Here is a 25,966-nt window from a genome sequence, read left to right as displayed (position 1 = left end):
AAAAAAAAAAAAAAAAAAAATAAAACTCCACAGGAGGAGAAAACAACTTTAGAAACTACGACATTCTTTTTCTCTCCTTCTCCTCGATCCCTACTGCTTCAAGACAGCAAGCAAAGCCTCTGAAACGAGGCCCCAGAAGGAAGGAGAGAGAATAGAGAGAGAGAGTAAGCAGTGAGAGAAAGAAAGATGGAGATCCATGGCTTCTTGACACATTCTGGATCTGTATATTTTTCTTCATTGCTATAAATCCACCGTTATCGACGAGTTCTTTTGCCACTCAAAATTCGCATTACGGGTAAGTTCGAAACCCTAAGATTTACTAACCCCTAAAGTTGTTTGACAAACCCCACATTGAAGATATTTTTCGCTGGTATTTCGCTTTCGTTTTGTTGTCACAAATTGAAGCAGTGACGTTCGAGAACCTCAACTGGTTGGGATGTCATTTTTTTGTTACCCACTTTACCTAACAAATTTTTTTCGATTGTATTGCAAGGTGAAACTCAATGCTGTAATTTGACGCCAGAGTTCTTACATTGTGCTATAAATTTACTTTACTTTTTAAACATTTATTGTGTCTCGAATTGCGTTTGATTTTGCTTGTTATATGCTTGATTACATTGAGAAAGTCATATATTGATGGATTTTAGTGATTTTAATGTTGTTTCTAAGCTTTTGTTGAAGCCAACTTTTTGAATCACACAAAAACCCATTTTCTGAATTTACCAATTCAGCTATCTGAAGTAGAAGTCAGAGTAGGATATATAGAGATATTTGAATTGAGGGTCTTTATTATTATTATTATTATTATTATTTTGGTAAGCGTTCCTCTGATTTGTTTGTTTGATTTACATACTTGAGAGGATGAAGGCCGAAAGGGTTTGTATATAAAGATGGCTGATATTGCTGCTCTTGCGGAGGCCTCAGGGTCCAGATTTAGTGACTTAGAACTGATTGGAAAAGGGTCATTTGGAGATGTCTACAAAGCGTAAGTGTCAGATGTTTGATTCTGTTCTGTTTATGATTCCACTACTACTAGTCGAATCTCACATTTTGCTTCAACAGGATGCTATTAAGTGAACTTTACAGTCCTGGGTTTTTCTATGCGTATTAAAGACATTTAAAACTTCAAAAAGTTTAAAACTTCACAGTTATTTAAGTGTAGGATGAAATGATCTGGATTGTTCTAATTCATTTTCTGTATCTATAAAGTTTTTTGGTGTAATATAAATTCAATAAAAAAAGTTTATTTTGAAGGTCATCAAAACTAAGACATTAAAGCTTTAGGTTTCTATTACTCATCTCTCTGTAGTTTTAACGATAAATGAAATTATTTCTTATTGAAACAAAGATACATGAGATTACTAGATCAATGGGAGCACTTAATGTGGGGTTCACACTCAATTTTTGTCATTCCATCATTTTAGAGGATGAGATTTGACTTCTTGTTTCAGCATTTGATTATTTTTTGTTCGGTTTGCCAAATCTTGCATATGATAAATGAATGATGCACACTGCATCACTTGATTTAATTGCACAATGAGCTTCCAGTGATCCTATATTTAAGACACTCTAGATGATCATGGTATGTATCTGGATTGATGGTACATGCATCAGTTTTGCTGATAATTTGCAGTCCCATTAGCCACTCTATATCTTTTATTATTATGTTGAGTGTTTATCAACATTTAACTGGCATAGCAAATGGTATAACTTGTAGTTTATCAAAAATTAAGTAACATAGGAGATGGTAAAACTACTCTGAAGTGCATGCATGCCAACTCATGCCAATTCACTAATTTTTAAGTATGAGAGTATTATGGTGAAATGCTGATATTGGATCATCTCTGTAATGTTTTAAAATGTTGTAAATCATAATTTTTTTTCTTCTTTACAATAGGGGTCTTAGTATATATTTTTAACATAAAAGAATATTTAAGATAAGATTATCTACTAATCAAAAGTACTTCATAAATCATTATATGCATAAAATGAAAAAAAAAGAAGGGTAATGCGCTTATATTTAGATTTTGTCCTGTTAAAATATTGAGTCGTGTGGTTGAACAAAATGTTTTGAGCTTGTCTACAACTATAGGAGTGATGAAGATGAAGAACAACAAAGAACATGTCAAACTTTTCATCAAGCTCAATCACATGTTTAGGATAAGGTAAAGATAAAACCTTAGTGGGCTTAGGAATTTAGGTTGAATTGATTTGTTATATAGACGGACCTTCCAAGACCTAGGTTTTCTCTTTTAAAGGCTCAAAAATAGTGTTTAAACTTGTTTCTCAAAATTAAACTCATTAACCTATTAAAAATTTGATGGATTCACTGAAATTAAGAACATAAAAATTGTTGAAAAACAGCGAGCTTTAAATAAAGCTTTGATTGCTGAAACATAACTTGAATCAACTCTAGTGAGCTTCAATCGATAGGTCGATTAATCGAGCCTGGCGAGCCGATCGCTTGAAGACTACTGTAACAGTTTGATCACTCGAACTTTGCTGTGATCAACCAATCAAGATAAAACTGTTTGGGAACTTTTGAAAACCAGAATTTTAATTTTTTTTATTTTCCTATTTCATATAGGATTCCTACATTGGCTATTAATATGAGATTATTGTCAGTCTAGGAGATGTCTAGTATCTCTTTATATATTATTGAGAGTTTCTATCTTTTAAAGAGAGTTTTAAGAATCGTTCTAGACCAGAGACTATCATACTCTATATAATTGAGTGATTCAAAGCAAGGAGCAAACCTGTCAATTAAACCCGTCGGTGATCAAGTTTGTTGACTGGTAGCATCAAGAATACGAGAAGGGTCGTCTGGCATAAGTTTGGGTCAAAGGTTATTAGGGGATTCTTGGGTTTAACATTTTGCAACTTAGGGCCTGTTTGGGAACTGCTTTTGTTTCATGTTTTACGTTGCGGGTGGTGTACTGTAATAAAACAAAACACCAAAAACATGTTTGGTAACTTTTGTTGCGATTTGAATAGTATTACGTTTCTTGCCGAAAGAGGTCCAAATCGGAAACACCAAATTGGTGTTTCCTAAGGTTTTCGCACTGTAACAAAACACTGTAGTGGTAAACAGTACCAAGAAAGAAAAAAGGGTGGCCTTTTTTAACTAGCCATCTTGTTTCTCAATCTTGCAACACTTTTTTACCACACATGTTTTCATGTTTTTACTTCCAAAAATCTTGCAAGAAATTTCATATAACCAACATGCTTCCAATTACTGTTGAACACAATCCATGACAAAAAAATTATTTCTGTTGAACACTATACATTATTTTTTACTGCTTTATGCATCTATGATTGTGATTGAGACATGTTGATAACTAAATAAACTGAAAAAGACATTGACTAAATTTGAAGAGTCAGCTATTCACAAAAGGTATCCATAAACACTATACATTATTTTTTACTGCTTTATGCATCTATGATTGTGATTGAGACATGTTGATAACTAAATAAACTGAAAAAGACATTGACTAAATTTGAAGAGTCAGCTATTCACAAAAGGTATCCATAAGACCTATCCACCCCTATATAGGTATGAATTGCCATACTCTAATGTAACATAGGGTGCTAGTTCGTTCCCTCATGACCTTTCCCCCTAAATATACGGCTTAAATTGAGATCTTTATAGACATTGGAGGGGCCATTTGCTATTTTACTTTTATTTATTTATTTTTTAAATATTTTTATGCTCGTTATTCATAGGAAATCTATTAAAAAAATTTGTCCCTTCACAGGTCTGCCTATGCATGTTAGTTTGCATTATTTTTTAGTCCACTTGTTTAACTCTGTGATCCCTGTAAGATTGTGAAACACAGGGCTATATCAAAGAGATGTACTTTTCTTGTGTCTCATGACTCAAAATTAACCATGATTACATCTGAAATACATAGGCAGATATAGACTATAGTTCAGACTGCGAATGTCTTGTGTGTTTCTCTCAGTTATAAATTGAACTCTACTGTTACAAACACATGAGTTTTTTAGTAGTCTATGATCATAATGTGAAGATCTGTTTGTACACTGATGCAGTAGCCCTGATGTTTGTCTTGGTTTGCAGGTTTGATAAGGAGCTTAAGAAAGAGGTTGCTATTAAAGTTATTGATTTGGAAGAATCGTGAGTATATAGATATTTCTGTTCTGATAATCTGTCCTCACTTTTACAAGTTTAGATGCTTGCTCCAACTACTAATATATGATTCCAGTATTCTCTTTCTCCTTCTACTGAGGGAAAAAAAATAGTATCAGACGGTTTCCTTTTGCCCTAAAGCAAAAAGAGTAATTTGATCGTTGGTAATAGCTGCCCGGCCAATAACGATTTGCACAACCCTTCTGTGAAAGAAAATCCAATTATATCACGGCATAAGATACCTGTAGTTGTATTTATAAATTATTTAGTTTGTGTATTGTGTTAATTCTGAAGTTTGTTCTGAAATTTTTCTTCCACAGAGAGGATGAAATTGAGGACATTCAGAAGGTATTTGTCCACATTCTTGATGGAGATTTTGTTGCAAAGAAAATTTTGTTGCAAAGAAATTATTTAAGTTTCTCATCTAAATCATTGCTCCAGGAAATTGCAGTTCTATCACAATGTCGTTCTCCATACATTACGGAGTATTATGGTTCCTACCTCCACCAAACGAAATTATGGATTGTAATGGAATACATGGCTGGTGGCTCTGTTGCTGATCTGGTAGGTTACTTGTATTCACTTCAGAACATTTCTGCAATTTTTGTTTTTTGTTTTTTCAATTTGAAGAATTTGAGAATTCAATAGTTGTTTTTAATGTTCATATTTTCCATCTATAGCATATGTACCATATAGATTACAAGCATGTCATTTTATTGTTTCTTTGTGAGAGAATATTCATCTAGCTTTGCAATGAAATACCATTCCAGAAATCATATTGGTGCTTAGTTGTTATATAATGGATATAGTTGATATTGATGTATTTGATAAAGGAGTCAAGCAAAGTAGCTTTTCTATTCGTTATTAAACGGCATATCAGGTTGCAAAAGTCATTTTAATTTCTTTTAAACAAATGACAATTAACCGTGCCCCTTGTATAATGAATTGCATAAACCACTTATTTCTTAAATTATATATTTACTGTTAAGCTTCTTCCTCAAGGCTCCACTACTTGGTTTATACTTCATAGAAGCACAATACAAAAATGGCTGTGTAAGTGGATATCCTTGGATTTCATTCAAGGTTTTGGAAATGCACAAATCACCCAAGTGTTATATATAATATAACTATATACCAATTCAGAAATTTAGTTTAGGAAAATTAAAACAATGGAGTGAAATCAAATTGTTCATAAAAACTCTAGTAGAGGATGCATTTAGAACCGAAACTATTATCGGAAAGGATTAGTCACTTTATGTTTGAACAATTAATCATTTGATAGCTCTTTTGTAATCGAAATGCCTTTTTCATCATAAAATATTTCTGAAACTATTATTGGAAAGGATTAGTCACTTTATCTTGGAAAAAGTAATCATATGATAGCTCTTTTGTAATTGGAATACCTTTTTCATCATAAAATCTCTCTTAAAAAGTAATATTTTCCTCAGTAAGTGACTATCTCCTAAATGTCATTATATGAATTTTTGGAACTTGTCTGAAGTAGGTTCGTTGTTCTTTCTTGATCTAGAAACTTGGAGTGTTGAGTTAAAGCCAAAAACTAGAGTGAGTATGAGCATAAACAGAATTTCAAGGCACTTCAGAATAGATACTGCCACTGAGCTCCTAGGCATGTATTAATGCAAGTAAGTAAGTATGTCTAAAATATATGTGGGTATTAACTATTAAGTGGAGTTTCGTCTTGTTGCTAGAGTAAAAATGAATTTGAATAATAAATAGTCACGTCCTTATTCTCGAGGATTGGGACCTATATATATTCTTGTTGTGACCTGGAGTGGAACTCCTTGCATCCATATTGAAAAATAATATAAGATAAATAGGTGGAAGAAATTGGGGCATGGGCTACCAATTTTATGGGAGTGAGTATTGGAGAGAGATTCATGCCAATTCTTCCAGTTCAATGGAGGTTTATATTTTAGGAGGATTTAGCGACTCAACTAATGTTTTATACGGGGTTCTATCTAATAGAAACTTGAATCTTGATCATTGCTTTGGAGCAAGAGCATAATCTGGCATTAAATATTCATTTGAATTTATTATCTTTGGTGTGAAAAGTATTTGGACATTTATGAATTATAATGGATGCGCGACTACAGTTAGAATGGTTGTTGTAAAATCAAGTGAATTTTCAATTATTGTAGGTTTACATCAAGGGTCAGCATTATGCCAATATCTTGCTGCCTTGGATGAACTGAGATACATTCAGGATGAGATTCCATGATGTATGTTATTTGCTTATGATATTTGTTTTGATTGATGAAACTAGAGAAGTAGGTGCTAAATTTGAGGTCTGGAGGGGAACTTTAGAATTTAAAATGTAACATAAATAGGAATAAAAATAAATATATGGAGTGCAATTTTAGTAAATCTAAAATAAAAATAGGTATAAAGTGAAGATTGAGGATCAATAGATACCAAAAAGTGAACATTTTTGTTATTAAGGGTCAATTATTCATAATGAAGAGTGATGTTAATAATATAATCAAGGCAAGATGGGTTAAATGGAGTGTGTTTAGTATATTGTGTGATTGTCTTATCCCTCTAAGATTGATAGGGAAGTTCTATAAAATAGCTATTAGACTAGCCGTTCTTATGGGACATAATGTTGGACAGATAAGAAACAGCATATGCATAGTGTGTTGAAAATGTGAATCTTGAGATGAATGTGCGGCGGTAAAAGAAAGGATAGAATTATAAATGAACACATTTGTTACATGATTGAAGTAAACAGCATTGGACATAAATTGGGAGAATCGATTAAGATGGTTTGGAGTTGTGTTAAGAAGACAACTAAGTGTACCATTTAGCAAAAGTGACATGGTCCACATCGAGTGTATTCTAGGGGAAGGAGGAAACCAAAATTAACATGTATAGAGATTGTAAGGAGGATTTAATAACATGTGGTTTGACTGAGGTTGTGGCCGTAGATAAAACAGAATAAAAAAATAGGATTCATATAGCCGACTCCAGTTGGTAAAAAATAGGATTCTTATTTGTATTTAAATTAAGTTTATGAGATATACCAATATCACCCTTCACTATTGTTGCAAGCCTTCAGAGTTTGGTAGCTATCTTAGGGTTTTTCATATAGAAATTATACGCTGTATTGCCATTTATGTCATACTACAGTTTTTCAATGAAATCTTCTCGCCTTCTCCGGATCTCGTAAATCCACAAGCTTGATCCACTTTCCCCAGCAGTAACTGAGGTTTTAGGTTCTGAAGAACTAGTGAAGTTGATAGTAACATACATCACCTTATTCCAACAGCTTATTCTTTTTGATTAATGTCTTTTGATCTATCTATTTTTCCTCCATCCATTCCTATGATTTAGTCTTTTCAGATTTAGAGCTAATGCCATAATTTTGCAACTGAAAAAGATCTTATATACTATTGACACACTAATTGTCCAGTATAGCAGATCAGAAGGAAGTAAAGAAAAAAGAAATCTAGATTTAATGTTCTTCAGTACACCTAGCCAGATAGCCCATTTTAGTGGTGCAATTTACCAAAACTTCTTTGGTGCACTTTGTTGATATCATCATCTTCGCATTTTAATTTCCTGAACTAGTGGACAGAATGAATTGCTTTTCCCTTCCTGTTGTCTGTGTAGATGTATGTATATATCTACAATACACATTTTGTGATAAATCTATGTAAACTAATTCTCTCTTAAGCAGTGTTATTTTGGATGCTAATTCAGATTGTGCCCATTCAGATTCAACCAGGTCAGCCACTGGATGAAATGTCTATAGCTTGCATCTTACGCGATTTGCTGCACGCAATTGAATATCTCCACAATGAAGGGAAGATTCACAGAGATATCAAAGGTTTTAAATACATCAGTATTATAGTGATACCAAGACATTTCTACAAATCTCATACTAAAGCTTCATTTCATATACATTTGCTTGAAAAATCAGTGCCTTCTCATTTGTACTACTATGTTAATATCCTTACGAAATGTGCCTTTTGTCTTCTGTAAGTATTGGTTTAATGACAGCCCTTATTATAATTTTTGCAGCTGCAAACATTTTGTTGACTGAGAATGGTGATGTTAAGGTACAGTCCTTGTGCTCAAACAATGTGATTTTTTTTTTGTATTACTTATGCTGAGGCTGAATAATTGGAAGAAGTGCATACATATTGTGGACAGAGCCTGATGCACTACTTTCTTGTTTGCTCAAAGTTCATGTTATCGACCTTGTGATAGGTTGCAGACTTTGGTGTTTCTGCGCAATTAACGCGGACAATTTCAAGAAGAAAGGTATTGTTGTTTTGTGTTTGGCTTCATTTTTGATTAATATCTGTGGATAACTTTCTGGGTCATATACTGATGATATTGTTTTAATTGATGAAACTAGAGAAGGGGTGAGTGCTAAATAAAAGATTTGGAGGGAATCTCTAGAATAAAAAGATTTAAGATCAGTTGGAATAAATTGAAAATATGGAGTGTGATTTTAGTAAATCTAGAAATACAAAAAGGAATTTAGTGAAAATTGAGGATCAATAGATATCAAAAAGTGCATTTTTTGCTGTTTAGGCTTGGTAATTCACAATGAAGGAAAATTGGAGATGAGTTGTTACAAGGCAAGATTGGTTAAATGGGGGAGTGCATCTAGATATTATGTAATCTGGTGTATTCCTCTAAGATCGAATGTTGGACAGCTAATCCGTTGTAATCCAGTGTATATGCATAAAGTGGGTGCAGCGAAACTGTAAATGTTGGGATGGATGTGAGGGAAAGGGCCTCTATCCCAATGAAATAACCTCCCCATACTAAAAAAAGAGGGGGGAGGTGTTCAAGCCTGGGCGTGGGCAAAGTGTGTGTGATTACTTACCTGATAAAAAAAAAAAATTAAAAAAAGAAGACAAAATAGGGTAAAATTAGAAATGAACACAATCGTGAGATGGTTGAAGTAGCACCCATTGGAGAGAAAATGACTGAAAATCAATTAGATGGTTATCATGGTTTGCACCAATTAGAATGAGTAACATGGTCCACACTGAGGGTAATGCTAGGACAGGGAAAGACCAAAATGAACTTGAGTAAAATTAGTAAGGAAATATTTTATAACATGTAGTTTGATTGAGGTAAAGGCCTTAGATAGAGCAGAATGGAATTGATTTAGTTGACCCCAAATAGTTGGGAAAAGTCTGTTGAGTTGAGTTGGATGACTTTATAGGTCATTCTTCTTTCAGCTGTTGTTTGTTGTCAAGTTAAAGTGTTAGGGACCCTCCTTTTGTGAACTGTTCCACTCATGAGTGGGCATTCTGTCTGGTAGTTATTTCTCCGTGTGTGTAGATGTGAGTGGTGATATTAATTTTAAACAGTTTTAATTCATTAATCTATAGAAGTGAGATTTAAAGAAGGCCGTGTGTTTTAAGTTGGTGGTACTTATAGTTCGTTTGGCAATGTTAACAATGAATATCTGATCACTGCTCCTTTTAAGTGCTATTTTGCCCCCTCATTTACCGTGTTCCCCCTTTACAAATTCTTCTATTTTTTTTTCAATAAAGCCTCAAGGCCAAACCACTTAGGGCTGAGCATGCTTAAAAGTTTCCCATTTGGCTCTATCTTATTATATACTCTTCTAAATTATAGGCCATCTTGTTTCCCTTTGTTGTTTATCATGAGAGATAGAGAGAACAGAGAGAACAAATGTATATATCTTTCACCTACACACACCAAATAAGCCTATATAGGCTTATATAAGGGATAAAAGCCTCCTTAATAACACAAGGGCCTACTAATATAATGTAATTACATAATGGCCCAACATATATATATATATAACATTCTAACACTCCCCCTCAAGCTGGAGAATATATATCAAATAATCCTAGCTTGGAACAGATAGTTCTTAACCGGTTATGATCCAATGCTTTGGTAAACATATCAGCTAATTGATCTTCAGACTTCACGAATGGAGTAGAGATGCTCCCAAGCAATATCTTTTCTCGAATGAAGTGACAATCAACTTCAATATGTTTGGTCCTCTCATGAAACACAGGATTTGAGGCAATGTGAATTGCTGCTTGATTATCACAGAACAATGGAGTAGGAACTTCAACTGTCAACCCAATTTCTTTTAGAAAATGTTGTATCCAGGTCAACTCACTAGTAGTATGAGCCATTGCCCTATACTCAGCTTCAGCACTAGATCGAGCTACCACCGTTTGCTTTTTACTTCGCCATGTAACAAGATTGCCTCCTACAAATGTGTAGTAGCCTGTAGTAGATCTCCTATCTGAAGGAGAACCAGCCCAATCGGCATCTGTAAAACCTTCCACCCTGAGATGACCATTTGATTTATATAGTAACCCAACACCTGGAGCTTGCTTGAGATATCGGATAATCCGAAGAACAGCAATCCAATGTGGCATTCTAGGAGCTCCCATAAACTGACTTACAACACTAACTGCATATGAAATATCAAGTCGAGTGATAGTGAGATAAATTAATTTCCCAACTAGACGACAAAATCTGCCCGGATCATTAAATAGATCATCCTTATCAGACACAAGTTTTGTATTCGAATCCATAGGAGCATCAACCGGGCGACCACCCAACATACCTGTTTCTTCTAATAAATCCAACACATATTTTCGTTGTGATAAACTTATACCCTTCTTGGATCTAGCAACTTCAATACCCAAGAAATACCTAAGTTTACCCAAGTCTTTAGTGTGGAATCGATATTGCAGAAACAATTTCAACTTAGCAATGCCTTCAGAATCATCACCTGTGATCACAATATCATCTACATATACAACAAGAAAGATGAAGCCAGCTTTAGTGCGCTGGTGAAATACCGAATGGTCAGTCTGACATATGTTAAGACCAAATTTTAATGCTGCCTCAGAGAATTTTCCAAACCAAGCCCGTGGAGATTGTTTCAATCCATATAGGGCCTTTTTAAGGCGACAAACAGTGTGAAGAGACTCCCCCTGAGAAACAAACCCAGGTGGTTGCTCCATATAAACCTCTTCGACTAAATCACCATGCAAAAAAGCATTTTTAACGTCTAACTGAAACAGAGGCCAATGTCTATTAGCAGCAAGAGAAATCAAAACACGAATAGAAGAAATCTTAGCAACAGGGGCAAACGTCTCATCATAGTCAATACCATAAGTCTGGGTATAACCTTTGGCAACAAGACGAGCTTTTAACCGCTCAACGGAACCATCTGGAATATACTTCACAGTGTAGACCCAGCGACAACCAACTGGTTTGACACCTGGAGATAAAGGAACAAGATTCCACGTGTCATTCTGATGCAAAGCATCAATTTCATCTTGCATGGCTTTTCCTCCAGCCCGAATCAGACAAAGCATCCTGCACAGTTTTAGGAACAAATGTAGTAGACAATTGAGAGGAAAAACATGAGAAAGATGGCGATAAGGAATTATAAGAGACATACTGAGCAATGGGATGTTTAGTAACACAGGAGCGAGGAGCCTTACGTAGTGCAATAGGCAAGGATTCAGACACAGTGGAAGGTGTTGGATCCAAAGACTCTGAAGACGATGGAGGAGGCACGACAGCAGATGGCTTTGGTCTTCGAGTGTACACCTGTAACGGGGCAGGCAAAGGAGATCTAGGCTGAAGAGAAAGTGAGGGAAGTGGAACCGCAGGAAGAAGCGACTCAGAAGTAATATCAAGAATTGAATCACTATCTGAAAAATATGGGACGGACTCACAAAAGGTCACATCCACGCTAATAAAGTATCGTTGAGAAACAGGATTATAACAACGATAACCTTTATGAGAATGAGAGTATCCAAGAAATACACACTTTGTGGCACGTGGGTCAAGTTTATCAAAACCAGGACCAAGATTGTGGACATAACAGACGCAGCCAAAAACTCGAGGAGTGAGAGAACAAAGGAGAATCAGGAAATAAAATAGAATGTGGAGATTTGCCATGTAATACAGATGACGGCATACGGTTAATAAGATGACAGGCAGTAAGAACAGCATCACCCCAAAACCGTTTAGGCATGCGCATATGAAACAAAAGAGCACGGGTTACTTCTAAGAGGTGTCGATTCTTACGTTCTGCAACTCCATCTTGTTGAGAAGTATAAACACATGAATTTTGATGAATAATTCCTTTATCACTAAGATAGGTATCAAAAGGGGTTGCAGAATATTCCTTAGCATTATCAGAACGTAAAATACGAATGGGACAGCCAAACTGAGTTTTGATTTATTTTCGAAATTTTTGAAAAATTAAAAATAACTCAGAACGATCTTTCATTAAAAACAACCAAGTCAGGCGAGAATAATCATCCACAAATGTCACAAAATAATGAAATTTATTGATTGAAGAATGCTTTATTGGACCCCATACATCTGAATGAACCAAATGAAAAGGACTAGAGACACGATTATTAACCCTAGACTTGAAAGACACACGATGGTGCTTACTAAGTTGACAAACCTCACATGACAAGAATTTCAAATTACTAAGACTAGGAACTTGACGCTGCAAAACTTGAAGTGACGGGTGTCCAAGACGACAGTGCCACTGGAATGGAGACAGAGAAGACTGAAGAGCCACAGGATAAGGTGCCACATCAAAGTAATATAAGCCACCAGCTTCATTCCCCGTACCAATCGTCTTCTTCGTCTTGAGATCCTGAAACACACAAAAAGTAGGATAAAATGTAACAGAGCACTGAAGAGATTTAGTAAGCTTACTGACAGACATTAAATTAAAGGGAAATTGAGGAACATATAAAACAGATGAGAGAGACAAGGAATCACTAAGTTGAGTTGTCCCCAAACCTGAAACCTTAGCGGAGGAACCGTTAGCAAGGGTAACTCTTTGAGAAGGAGGTACAGAATTAAAATCAGATAGAAGAGAAGAACATCCAGTCATATGATCGGATGCTCCAGTGTCTATGATCCAAGGACTGCGAGTGGAAGACAATAGACATGTGGGTGCAGTACCTGACTGGGCAAAGGTAGCCGTGGAAGATGAATTAGATGCTTGCTTATAAGACAAAAACTGAGTATACTCATCACGTGAGACAGGGACCGTATCTGATTCAACTACATTATGAGACCCAGAAGCAACATCATTCGGAGAGGAGGAAACTTGATTTGCATAACTAGATGGTTTCCCATGAAGGTCCCAACAAAAATTCACAGTATGATTAGAAAGACCACAATGAGTACATTTTCGTGATTCCCTGCCACGGCCACGTCCTCCCCATGAATCACGACCGCCACGTGTGGAGCGTCCCCCACGACCTCCACGGAAAACAGTATTTTCACCCTTTGAAACAATCAATGCTGAACGCTCACCACTCTGCCCAGTATTCAAAGTGGAGGTATCACTGACAAGTGTAGCGCGCTGAAGTCTAGAAAACACATCAGCAAGAGATGGAAGTGTGGGACTGCCCATAATCTGTGAACGAAAAGACTCATAAACTGAGGACAAACCAGTAAGAAAACGAACAACATTAAAGTCCTCACGTTGTTGTTGCATACTGCGAACATCAGCAGTAATGGGCTGATACATATTCAGCTCCCTCACAAATGCCCATAACTTTGGAATAATACTCTTCTATACTGTGACTACCTTGTTCAAGATGATAATACTGCTTACAAAGCTCATAAACATGAGTGATATTACTTGTCCCAGAATACAGTTGCTGCAATCTGTCCCATATCTCCTTTGCTGTATCTAAATAAAGTAAAGTTGTACTAATTTGGGGTTCAATACTGTTTATCATCACAGAAATGATCTGAGCATCTTCCTTTTCCCATGCATCAAAAGAAGCATCAGTTTCCTTGAGTTTCTCTTTAGTCAGATGATTACCAAGGCCTCTACCTTTGAGAAAAATTTTAACTGATTTAGCCCACAGTATATAGTTCTTCCCATTGAGTTTAACAGAAGTCATGGAAGAATGAAGACCAGAATTGGGAGAAAACAAATCTGAAGTGGAGGCCATGTCTTACCCAGCAAAACAGAGAAGAAAATATGAAGCAGAATTGGTATTCGGGCCGAACCTGGGCAAACGGGTCGGATCCGAGAACAAGTCGGATCTAGGCAAACGGGTCGGATCCGGATACGGGCCGGATTTGGACGAGCGGGTCGGATCCGGATAACGGGTTGAATCTGGACAAACGGGTCGGATCTGGACAAACGGATCGGATCTGGTCAAACGGGCCGAATCTGGGCTATCCCTGGTTTACGAAACCAGGGTTGGAATAACTATCCCAGGTTTAGTAAACCAGGGTTGGAATAGCCTCACTCCTGCAGCCAAACACCACCCTTCTCCTTCACAATCAGCGCCGGCAAGAACCAGAACGCTACCACCGACAAGAAATTCCAGCACCCGAGATTCACAATGGAAAAACAAGGCTAGTACACACCCTAGCCCTTGCAGCGGTGACGACAACCCAACAACAACAAAAAAAAACAGCGATCTAACAACGGAGCGGAGAGGGATCGCGATGATGGAGCTTCTGCAACTTGCGACAGCCAAGGAAGCCTCGACCAGCAAAACGAAAGGCGTCAGATTTGAGAACGACGAACAAATCTTCAGCGAGTCAGATCTGAGAACGACGAACAAATCTTCAGCGAAGAATAGAGTTGGCTTCGATCTTGATTTTGATTTTGATTTTGATTTGTAGAAGAACAACCCAACCCAGATGCAATCACAACTACAACCCGCTCTGATACCATGTTGTTTATCATGAGAGATAGAGAGAACAGAGAGAACAAATGTATATATCTTTCACCTACACACACCAAATAAGCCTATATAGGCTTATATAAGGGATACAAGCCTCCTTAATAACACAAGGGCCTACTAATATAATGTAATTACATAATGGCCCAACATATATATATATATATATAACATTCTAACACCCTTTTTCTTTTCTTTTCTTTTTTTTCATCAATTTCCTTGTTGGCCTCTCTCTTTTCCTTGTAGTTCTTTCACCCTGAATCAAATACCTTATTTTATTTTATTTTTATAAATTACTTTTGTTAGCTCCAAATTTTTGGGAAAAGGCTTTGTTGAGTTGTGTGTACACACACACACACACATATATATATATTTTGACAAGTAAAAGAGGTTTTGGTGCTGAAGATGTGTACATATTTTAGATTATTGTTCAGTTTGAAATGGTTCTGTATAATAAATAATAGCAATAAATAATAGCCCTTGGCTGTATAACGCGTGTTATCACTAGAAAGTATACTTTTATGTTTTATTAAATCTCTCTCTCTCTCTCTTCCTCTCTCTCACACGCTCGCACACACACACACACACACACATTAAGTGCCAAACAGGCATCATCATTTTCATAAACACAAGGTTTAATGGTCACAGAAATTTCGGTTGAATGTGTAAAAGTCCCTTTTGCTGATCGTGTAGTAAAAGCTCCCATTTTTTATTAAAAAAAAAAATTCTGCTGTTCAATAAAATAAAATAAAAAAAGAAAGAAAAAAAATTCATAGTACACAGCAATACTTTCTGACTGCCCGGATTCCTATCCCTGCCTACTTATGCTATCTATGGATGATTTTTCTAAAAGTTATATAGTTATATTCGGTTTTTCCTTTTTTGTTTTTGTTTTCTATTTCCTTACAATGAGGTGGGAAAATATGTGCATGAGTCATCATGACTTCACACTAATGCATTTATTAATGACAGACGTTTGTAGGAACACCTTTTTGGATGGCTCCAGAAGTAATTCAGAATTCAGATGGATACAATGAGAAGGTATCTATTGCATCAGTATCCTTTGGTGCCTTTTTATTTTTGGGTTATTTGTTTTTCTTTGTTGTCATCGAAGCATCATCAATGTCGACTTCTCTCCCCTTTCAATTTCTCATATCCTAGTTTTTCGAGCCATGATCAATTTTCATATGCTGGAAGTCTTTGCTTGATACAGGCAGATATTTGGTCTTTAGGGATAACTGCAATTGAGATGGCAAGAGGGGAACCACCACTTGCAGATCTCCACCCAATGAGAGTTCTTTTCATTATACCTCGAGAAAATCCACCACAGGTTTACTTTCTATGATTTAATTTCTCCCTCTCATTTTTTCTTAGTTTCCTTCTTCCTGTAGGCTTTCTGATTTCATGTTGGCTAACTATTCTTGTTGGTTGATTTTGATTAGTCAGATTCTTTTTACCATATGCCTTAATCAATCTTTCCAATTCAGAGCCATTGACGCTTAATGTTTGTTGTGCAGCTGGATGAGCATTTTTCTCGTCTTATGAAAGAATTTGTTTCGCTGTGTTTAAAGAAGGTGCCAGCCGAGGTAGTTACTCATAACCTCCTACTCCCTTCCCTTCTATTTGGCTCTTCTTATTTTGAAACTTTCTTGGCTTATGGACTATGGAGAAACTTATGGGTTGTTCATGAAACTGCATGTTATTTAGGACTATATTATTATCCACTTTACTTAATCAGTTTTATGTAGCAAATTCTATAAATTTTCAGAAAGGGTTTTATTGAGTTATATGTAATTGGATATGCTTCTGCTATCAGTCTTTAAAATTGGAAAGCCTAAGAATGTTAACACTGGTGTCATCTTTATATGTATTCATAATTCACATATTGTACATTTGATGCTTATTGGGGCCATTGCTTGGCGCAATGATAAAATTTTAGGGCCTTCGGGCTAACAAATGTGAAGATGCGCGTTTAAGTTTGAGTGCAGCCACTTCGTGCAAACATAAAACTGAAGTTTATGTTAATCTCCAGTGTTCCCTCCAACACTCTGTTAGGTGGGATCACCACTAGACTATGGCCAACGATAATTGGGATGAGATATGCATTTGTGTGAACAATGAACTATGGACAGATTTCACTTGCCCTTTCCCTCAACTCTCCCACGACAACAAAAGGACAAGGAGAAAGGAAAATTGTTAAGAAGAACTTCACAGGATGTTTTCAATATCTAGACAATATATAAAGTGAATGGATGAGGTCATCTGACTCTAGTTTTGGCCCTCTAGTTCTTGGTGCCGTATGTCGACAATTACTTTAACAATCTCTGATACTCAAAACTCTACATGGTGTTGCATGCATTTTGGATACTTCTAAAAGACACATAACTGCTCTTCCTAGCACTTGCCGTGTAGATTTCATAGGTTGGACCTCCAATTGAGGTTACAATCACTAAAAGGAAAAAAGAAAAAAAGACCAGGACTATTTAAATTATGCATGGTGTTGAATGTTTGTTGGATAAGATTGGAAAAATCACATCTATATGAAAACAAAATGCATTTTCCAGCAATTTCTTTTCTGGCATAGTAAGTTATTGGATTACTGGCAGTTATGGTAATGTTTCCATTTTGTCCATTGCAGACATTTCCTTCTATAATTAATTGACATTGAACTCTTTAGAGACCAAGAATTTTGATACAAGGACATAACTATACTGAATGAGTAAAAATTACCAGGGGCAGTCTTCTCTCCTTGAATGACCTGTTGAAATATTAACTTTTGTTTTAGTGAAGTTTTTCGTTTGGGTTCAATCAGGTAGAAATGGTTTTCTTGAGATGTTATTCAGCTTCCAAGCTGGAGCATTTCTAGAAGTGTTGTGACTCCCCTAGGGTCCATGCCAATTTTCCAAACAGCCTAAACGCCCTAGACAGTGGAGGTCGACTCCCCTTTGCTTATTGTGGGCCTTGTGACGAGAGCGGAACAGGTGATCCTTTGATGGAGTAGAGGTTCCATTTTCAGTTTGCCCAACCTTTTTATCACTACCGAGCACAATCATACATTGAAAAAATTCCTCTTCCCATGAACATGGTGTTCATATGGCAACCCCCAAAAAGAATTTATAGGTTCCAACTCTCATTCTGGAGTGCTCTGCAAAGGTTGGGTTTCACGTATAAGTGCATAACAATATTTTTTTATGATTTAGATATGCACATTTGGCACCTTAAAGTTTCTTGCACGAGAGTTGGTTTTAGATGCAACAATACAGAATTTCCTTTGAAGTTGTTTCCTGTCTATGTCTTGGGAAATGGAACGTGTGAATTTGTGAGAAAATTATATCTTGAGTAAAGGTAACATTTGCCAACAAAAAGTGAGGTTATCTTCAAAATTTTCAATCTGTGACGGTATGGAATCAGTTTGGGGTGTGGAGTACATGTTTCCTTTAGTGATGCATAGTTTTGAAAGGTGAGACAATCCATGAAACATAAGTTTGATACCTTGAGCTGCATCCCTGATGCTTGCCCTACAAGAGTTTGCACAGTCAGTAGTCTCAGGCACTTATGAAGCACATAATATGAATATTGCAACTTGCTTATGACTGAGATTTCAGACATGAAGCCTTGAATGTCACTGTGTCTGAAATGGGATTGTCTTCTCATCTCTCAAATTTGTGTCAAAGAATTTACTTGTCTAGAGTAACATTTCCTGTGTATGTTTTATGCATGAAAACTTTGAAAATTCAATATGATGGCATTTTTGGTTAGTAACTTTTGACACAGTTAAATGAATAGAAAAGCACTTGATATATAGTTTCAAGACTCCTTTGTGGCTATTTGTTAGGCTGAAAGCAAGTAATAACAAGATGCTTGTAATGGTCTGTATTTGTTGTGAAGTTCATTTAAAGGATCAACTTTACTTGATCCATACACCAGAATTTATAAATCTAATGCTTCAACTTACTAGAGAACAAAAGGTTTGTCTCCACCTTTTGCCTATTAAAACCATGCAGTTGGAATTAGATGAGGTGGTGGCATGATCTTCCATTACTAAGCTTGACCATCGCTGAAAATTATAGATTTTCTCATGCCATATCTTTTGTCTTGTTGATTTCAGAGGCTAAGTGCCAAGGAACTTCTGAAGCACCGTTTTATCAGGAACGCTAGGAAGAGTCCAAGGCTTTTGGAGAGAATAAGGTGTGCTGCCTTCCTATTCCTAGTATCTTAACTTCAAATGTATATAAAATTTTGCTGTTATAGCTCTTAAAATGAGGGTGATACTGTATCTGCCTGCTTTTAGCTGTAGCCACAGCCTTGTAATTGTGAAACTAGGATTTGACCTGACTACCCTTCTCAACCTGATGATAATTCGAGTAAGTTAACATAATAGCTAAATCACCTTCAAATGAAAAAAATAAATAAATGAGAACACATTTTTGTTTACTCGAACTTGAAAACTGCGCACATTTCTCTCTCTGATGCACATTGTTTTAGAAGTTCACTGATTCATATTTCCTTCCATGGTGAAGTAGTAGCTACCATATATTTGTATTGGGAACGAGTAACTTCCCAAATTCTGTGTACCCATTTGCACTAGCATGTAACAAGCCAAATGTCAGCCTAGCGCACAATTCCCACCAGATGCTGGCATGGCCATGCCTGGTATGATTAGTTCAGCTGAGAACTAATTTGCTAAGATCGCCTTGAATCTGATTTGTAGACCCAATGACGCCAATAGACATTACAAATTTTTAAGAGGGCATCATATGGTGTAAATAGTGGACTGGTGGCGAGGGGGTTATATAGGCAGATGGCAAGGGATAGAAAAACGACTTCCAATTAGAATTGGAGGAGAAATAGGCTGATTTTTATTGTGTATATGGAAACCTCTCTTGTGGCTCGGGGGGTCCTAAAGTTTTGTATGAACCAAGGGTCCTAAAGTTTTGTATGAACTAACTTCTTTTCTACTGTGTACTCTTGTTTTTGATTTTCAAGTTCTTGCTATTTATCATGTGATGGTACAATGAGATACACAATGACCAACTTGGATACAGTGAGATGTGCAAAATGACCAAGTAGGAAGGGAAGATGGAGGATGGGGAAGGACCAGCTGAAGTTGACTAGTTTATTTATATCTTTGCAAGGTTCACTTAGTTGTCTTTCACTGTGTACACATATTTGTACATAATATATTTACATTTTTCCGATAAGCTACATAATTCATATACATAGAGACAGAGGAGAGAGAATTTAAGGATGCTTTGATGCGTGAGAGCCGAGACAGAATGAATAGGCGTTTGTTTCTTTGAACAGAGAATTTTTATTGTGTGCTGATCATTTGTTCTGTTGATACTTTAAGTTTTTTTTATCCGTTTTCGAGCAATTATTTTGCAGTTAGTGAAGAATGGCCTGGCCAAATCCCAATATCTTTTTAATGAGGCTGTAAATGCACCGAGAGGGCTGTGGAGATGGTCCCTCCCTTAGGCCTATTCGATTGAGAGAATTGAAAGTAAAAGAAAAGAAAAGAGGAGAAGATGAAATATGTTTATATTAAAAATGAGGAAGAATATGAAAGAAAAAGGAGGAACTAAAACCGAAAAGTTGGAGGAAAGAAGGGAAGTTAAGCCCTTTTGCCCCTATATCTAATGACAAGTGAATTTATCTTTTACCCTTTTTAGTTGCATGATAAAATATATATTTACTTTTTATTTTTATTTTTATTTTTTTTAGGCACCATCTTTCCCAAACAAGATGAGGGGGTCACCACTACTTTTCCCCGCTTCCTAGTTAGCTTTCATTTCTTCTTTCCTCTCCCATGTCCTAACTAATGCTATTATTCCCTTTCCTTTCCCTTCTGCTTATTCAAACACACTGTTAGAGTTTACATCTGTGTTAAAAATATATTAATGTATGTTCATGTCTGACATGGATGTCTTTAACAGCAAGCCAGAACAAGCTGAACTATTACTCGGGCATTAGTTCTTGATGATTTCTGATTCAAAGACGTGTGTTTGTCTCATGAAAAGTTCTAAATTAGCATACCGCATGGAAGAAAATTTAACTTTGGTCATAATAAATTGGAGAAAAAAAACAGAGTAATAGTTCCGCTTGTTCTGGCTTGCTGTTAAAGACATCCATGTCAGACATCCACAGATATTTTCCGCACATTGAAGATATTGGAGATATTGATGGAGATGTCAGCATATCAACAGATATTTTATTCTATTCACAAGAGCATTTTTGTTAGCTTATTTAACATAGTGATCTAATTGAGTTTGCTATTGTCTTGACAGAGAGCGCCCAAAGTTCAAAGTAGAAGAAGAAGCTGAAACTAGAAACAGCCCTAGAGGTGGGGCATCTGACACGGTGAAGGTGACAAGAGATTCAAGAGGTGAAGAAACTGTCCGGGCCAGGTGGGTTGACTATCTTGATTACTTGTTATGCTTGTTGTGTAAGTTAATTGTTGATTGACTGGTACCAGTAATACAGTAGTCAGGGAAGAACCCTAAGAAATGCTGGATGGGACTTCAGCATTGGCGGATCGTCTGGTACTGGAACAGTGAGAAGTGTTCTGAAACCACCTCAAATTAGAGAGAGAAAAGCAGAGGTTCCGTACAATCAAGCTACCCCAAGTAAAAATTCTGATGGTGGTTATCGATCATCATCTACTTATGGAAGTGCCCTTTATGATTCATCAGAAGTTTCCCTTGAGGAAGATGTCGGAGATAACAGCCATGATGAGGACCAAGATTCTTACCATGATAATGTAATAATCAGTCAACTTATCTCTCAGAGCATTTGTTATGTTTTGGAACAGTGATAGATACACAGTCGCCTGTCCTTATTTCTCCTGAGGCTGTTTAATGTGCTTAATTTACAGGAAGATTTGTCAGTGAGTGGGACAGGAACTGTTGTTGTACGACCGTCGCGAGTTCAGTCATCAGCTGTATTTAGTGATCATAGTACTCAGGTATCTCTACTCTGTGAGTGAGATGGTGAAAATTTTAAGTAGATGAAATGTGTATCTCCTTGTGGCCCCCTTTCCATTATCTTGATTAGGTTTCAATATGCCATTTAGTCTAGCAGCACATATGCTTCTTTTGAGGATGCTTCCACCAGTGGCACTGTTGTTTACCGCGGACAACATGACGATTTTGATTCTCCCCGAACTCCAAAATCCAGACTGGGGTTCCAAGAAAGAACTTCAAGTTCATCACTTGAAGACAGTGCAGTAAACCTTGCAGAGGTAGTTTATTTTTTAAAATAGTTTACAGTCTATTCCAATTAGCTTGCTAGCACTGTACGTTAATTTCAGAGTTTTATAAAAAGCAAATCATAAATCAAAATTTCATTATGTAATAATTTGTTTTTGTTAAATATGCATTGACAACTGTGAATTGTCACAAAAATTATCAGCTTGCTCTGAATTTTTCATGGAAATCCGGGTATTTGATGTTCTACTTGAAGTTCATCATCTGAACTCAGACATGCCTGTTATTTACTCATATTCTGGATTTGAGTTCATGAGGGGTGTAGCAAAGATTTTATGCCAACTGTAAAATACCTAATACTACCCTTTTTTCCGCCCTTGAGACCAGTTGTGTAAAGTTAAGACAATAAGCACGACATAGGTGGAGAGTGTTTTTTCGATCTTTGTCTTTCTAGAATTCATTAACTCTTTCTCTCTTTTCCCCTTGAATTACATATAATTGTTGTTGGCTTTTAAATTTTGTCCATTAATTCTGGACTTATTCTTTGACATTTTTCTGATTGGATTTTAAAATTCTAAATTATACTGGTCACTGAAGAATTATCTAATATTACATATGGGACTACTGGTTTGCATTAAAATGCTTTATTTTGCTGGTATTTCATTCAGGCAAAAGCTGTGATTCAAGGGGGATCAAGGAAAGGAGGAAATGCTCGAGAAAGGTCTGCACTGGGTAAGCTCAACAGAGATGAGCAAGAAAGTACAAAACCAGAGCAATTAACAAACAATTATGATTCTTCAGGGTATGTTGACTTGCTGCTAGTCTTTTGGCTTGGAGTGGAATGTTTGAGATTTGATTATATAAATTCTAATTGAATGCCATACTATTTTTCCCTCTCCTCTTCCCCATTCCGTCCTACTTCAGACCTTCTCGCGATTATCTTGATGCACAAAATGCCTTTTCAAGATCACACCGAGTAAGTGATGAAGAAGACCGTGCCAGAATTTCTGCAGCATCATCATCCACCTCATTATCAATTTTGCTCATTCCTTCATTAAAAGAGGTGAGCACTAGGGACTCCAATTTTTGTGATAGAGGTAACCTTGCATTGCTCATAGTTTTGGAATTGAGGCATCCTTGAGATAATAATATCTATAAGTGCCACATTTGGATATAAAATCAACTTAAATGCAGAGTCGTTTTTAAAATTAAAAGTTATCATTATGAATTTATTATTTAGTAGACAAAAATTGTTGAACTCGGATGATGACTTGATCTTCAAAACTGCTTCATTGGTGACTACCATAAGTAAGGAGTATAAGGTTATCCTTGGAGAAAACTTAATTTTATAACATGATTTAGTCGTAACGTGTGGTCATATTTCAACGTGTCAAAGAAAGAGATCAGATGTTTGGAGTCCGAAAATGAGTAAAACCTCAAAACAAGGAATAGGTTGGTTTATGGAAAGATAGAATGGAGTGAGAAAGATTAAGGTTTGGAATAGGAAATTAATGCCTGTGGGTTTATATGTCTGGTTTTTAAGTAAAAAGCAGAAAAAATATTTCCGTAGAATCTGAAAGTGATTGTTACCTAATTCTTGTTTGAAATGGCATTTTGCCGAGAGGTCCTGCACTCCTGTTAAAAGGCTTGGCCATAACTAGGGCTGAGAAAGGTTTGAAAGACACAAATATGTTGAGAGGGAAGTTTGTAAAGTATCCATTACGGCTGAATTCAAAGAACACCATGATTTTGATACGGCAGTTGGATACAAAAGATTGAAAGAGGCGTATGAAGTTGATGATTAAGTGCGCTGAAAGTTACATTCATAACTTAATTAAGATACCATTTTAAAAATCTTATGTTTAGTAGGATTTGATGAATTCAGAAGATGAAGGATCTATACGTTCTTTCCTAAAACTATGGTGGTTAGAGTTGAGATGCACTGAGAATGACATAAATAAGGGCTTCTGGACTAGATAATGTTGTGAGCTATGTTACATGGGTAGGGTAATTTTTTTTGGTATTTATCCAAATCCTTAAACACAATGACATGGAGACACTACTAAATTTCCATATTTTCCTAATATTCTTTTTAGTTTTATGGTAAAATGTAGTTTTATGTGGTATAAAGCGTTCAACATGAGAACATTAGTCAATTATGTAAAAAAATGATTCTACTTGGTGACAATGTCACAATCTTAGCCTTGTGTGTCGTTGCTACTCGTGAGAAATTATATTTTACAAATCAAAATCAACTTCTAAGGTGACAAGAACTATTCAAATATTTTTTATTTTTTATTGTTCAATAAGTACGAGATTTATCTGTTATATAGATCCGCAGCTCAAAAGTTTGAAGGCTTGAATCTTGGTGCATAACATCCCTAAAACTTGGTTGTAGTTTTCTAGAGTAGCTCAAGCAGACACAAAGGATTTTATTGAGATATTGAATGTCCTTAAATGCCTTTATACCATAGTAGTACTAAGATGCTTTTTGGAGAAGTAAATACGAATGTGTGGCATATGTATAAGCACAAATATTGAGCTTCATTTCTCAAGTTCTTTCCGTTGAGCTAGCTATAGCACCACCAAGAAACATTGTTTTAGCCTGTCTGTGTAGCCAATATATCTAACCTTGAGTCTGACCAGGTATTCCTTGATAAGCTATTTATAGTAGCTAGGGCTTGCTTTGAAATTCATTATTCAATCATAAATGAGCCCCATCACGGAAATTTAGGAGCATTATTTGATTTTAGTCATAGCAAGGTCCCCTTCTTTTTATTAATTTAGATTGGGTAGTTATTATTATTTTTTTCCTAAGAAAATACTTGTCTGCGAATCAGTCGGATCACATTTTTAATGATGGTATTTCAGTATTTTTAGTCTTTCCACCAAGGTCTTGGGTAGATCCTATACCCCAAACATATACGCATCTACATGTAGGAGTTTTCAGAGTTTTATGGACCAAATTGGGCTGAGATGCAAAATCTTCCTATATAAATGTGTTGGGGTATATATAATGCAGGCTGTTGCTGATGATTCAGAAGGGTCGGTTGTGCATGCAGTGGTGAATTCACTCATGGATATGGAGCTAATGAAGCCCGGGTCTTGTGAAGTTCTTGTCACAAGGTTGCTCCATCGGCTGGGAAGGTTCATTAGTTCCTTCTTACTCTTATGCTTGCCATGTCATTATATATATACTTGAATATGGTTTTTGTTGTATAGTTATGCAACTCATTTGGGAGAAAATATGTGCAGTTCAAGGGAGGCTTCGTTGAAAGATCTGCAGGAGATGGCAGCTCACATCTTCACTAAGGGCAAGACGACTACTGAAAAGACGGAGAATACAAATGTGGAAGTCGATAACCGGAAGAAGCAACAAAACAAGGAACTTCATTCAAACGCCAATCTAGGTTCACTTGCGAGGTTCTTGCTCTCAAGGTTTGTCAAGTGATTGTTTTCATATACCTGATAATTGATTCAGTACTAGGGAAAAATTGTGCATCTGAGTACTTAATTCTCGAGCAGCCTATTTCAAGACCTCATGGCTTGAAAATGGAAGATCAAGGCCCAACAATAAATTGTTCTTGTGGGTGCCTCTAGCTCTGCTCTTCTAGTGGCTCTGATGCAAGTTGATCCTTTGTTATTAGTACGATATATGTTTGTTCATGACCTATACACTTGCGCACTGCAGATGGCAAGGCCAAGCTTCACGAGATTTGAACCCAACTTAAAAGGAGGTCGGAAGATGGTTTGCGTCTGCGCTTATTAGTGTGTTCTGTTTATTATTTAATTTTTATTCAATGTAAATATCATTATAGAGGGAACTTGTATTTAATTATCATTATTATTCTTCTCTTGGTCCAAGAAATTTTATTATTCATTACTTGTCA

The 25,966-nt window shown here is 36.2% G+C and overlaps 1 protein-coding gene across 3 annotated transcripts; it reads left to right on the top strand.

Annotated features, from left to right (window-relative positions):
* Positions 1-25,966, top strand: LOC132307681 (uncharacterized). Of its 3 annotated transcripts, none has more exons than XM_059805505.1 (21): positions 1-295; positions 868-985; positions 4,079-4,135; positions 4,468-4,495; positions 4,589-4,711; positions 7,883-7,994; positions 8,189-8,226; positions 8,378-8,431; positions 15,847-15,915; positions 16,088-16,204; positions 16,392-16,460; positions 18,983-19,062; positions 21,159-21,278; positions 21,358-21,631; positions 21,746-21,835; positions 21,944-22,111; positions 22,745-22,878; positions 23,001-23,139; positions 25,099-25,223; positions 25,332-25,514; positions 25,768-25,966. In XM_059805505.1, exons 2-21 carry the CDS (start codon positions 891-893, stop codon positions 25,805-25,807), a joined length of 2,115 nt encoding a protein of 704 aa, XP_059661488.1. In that variant the 5' UTR covers positions 1-295; positions 868-890; the 3' UTR covers positions 25,808-25,966. The 3 variants fall into 3 exon arrangements, with proteins under 3 accessions (XP_059661488.1, XP_059661487.1, XP_059661486.1); XM_059805504.1 differs by having other exon boundaries at positions 859-985; positions 21,355-21,631; XM_059805503.1 differs by having other exon boundaries at positions 2-295; positions 21,355-21,631.

This window comes from Cornus florida, unplaced genomic scaffold (assembly GCF_030987335.1).
Source record: "Cornus florida cultivar Cherokee Brave unplaced genomic scaffold, ASM3098733v1 CherokeeBrave_3.0.0_Hap2_Chr05, whole genome shotgun sequence".
In the NCBI taxonomy this organism is placed as follows: Eukaryota; Viridiplantae; Streptophyta; class Magnoliopsida; order Cornales; family Cornaceae; genus Cornus; species Cornus florida.
This window is presented reverse-complemented; position numbering and strand designations above follow the sequence as displayed.

Excerpts from the sequence above, each read along its gene's own strand:
- LOC132307681 (XM_059805504.1), top strand. The coding sequence starts at position 891 with ATGGCTGATATTGCTGCTCTTGCGGAGGCCTCAGGGTCCAGATTTAGT. Across the intron at positions 15,916-16,087 it reads CAGATGGATACAATGAGAAG|GCAGATATTTGGTCTTTAGG; the intron begins GTATCTATTGCA and ends TGCTTGATACAG. Across the intron at positions 22,112-22,744 it reads GTGCAGTAAACCTTGCAGAG|GCAAAAGCTGTGATTCAAGG; the intron begins GTAGTTTATTTT and ends TATTTCATTCAG.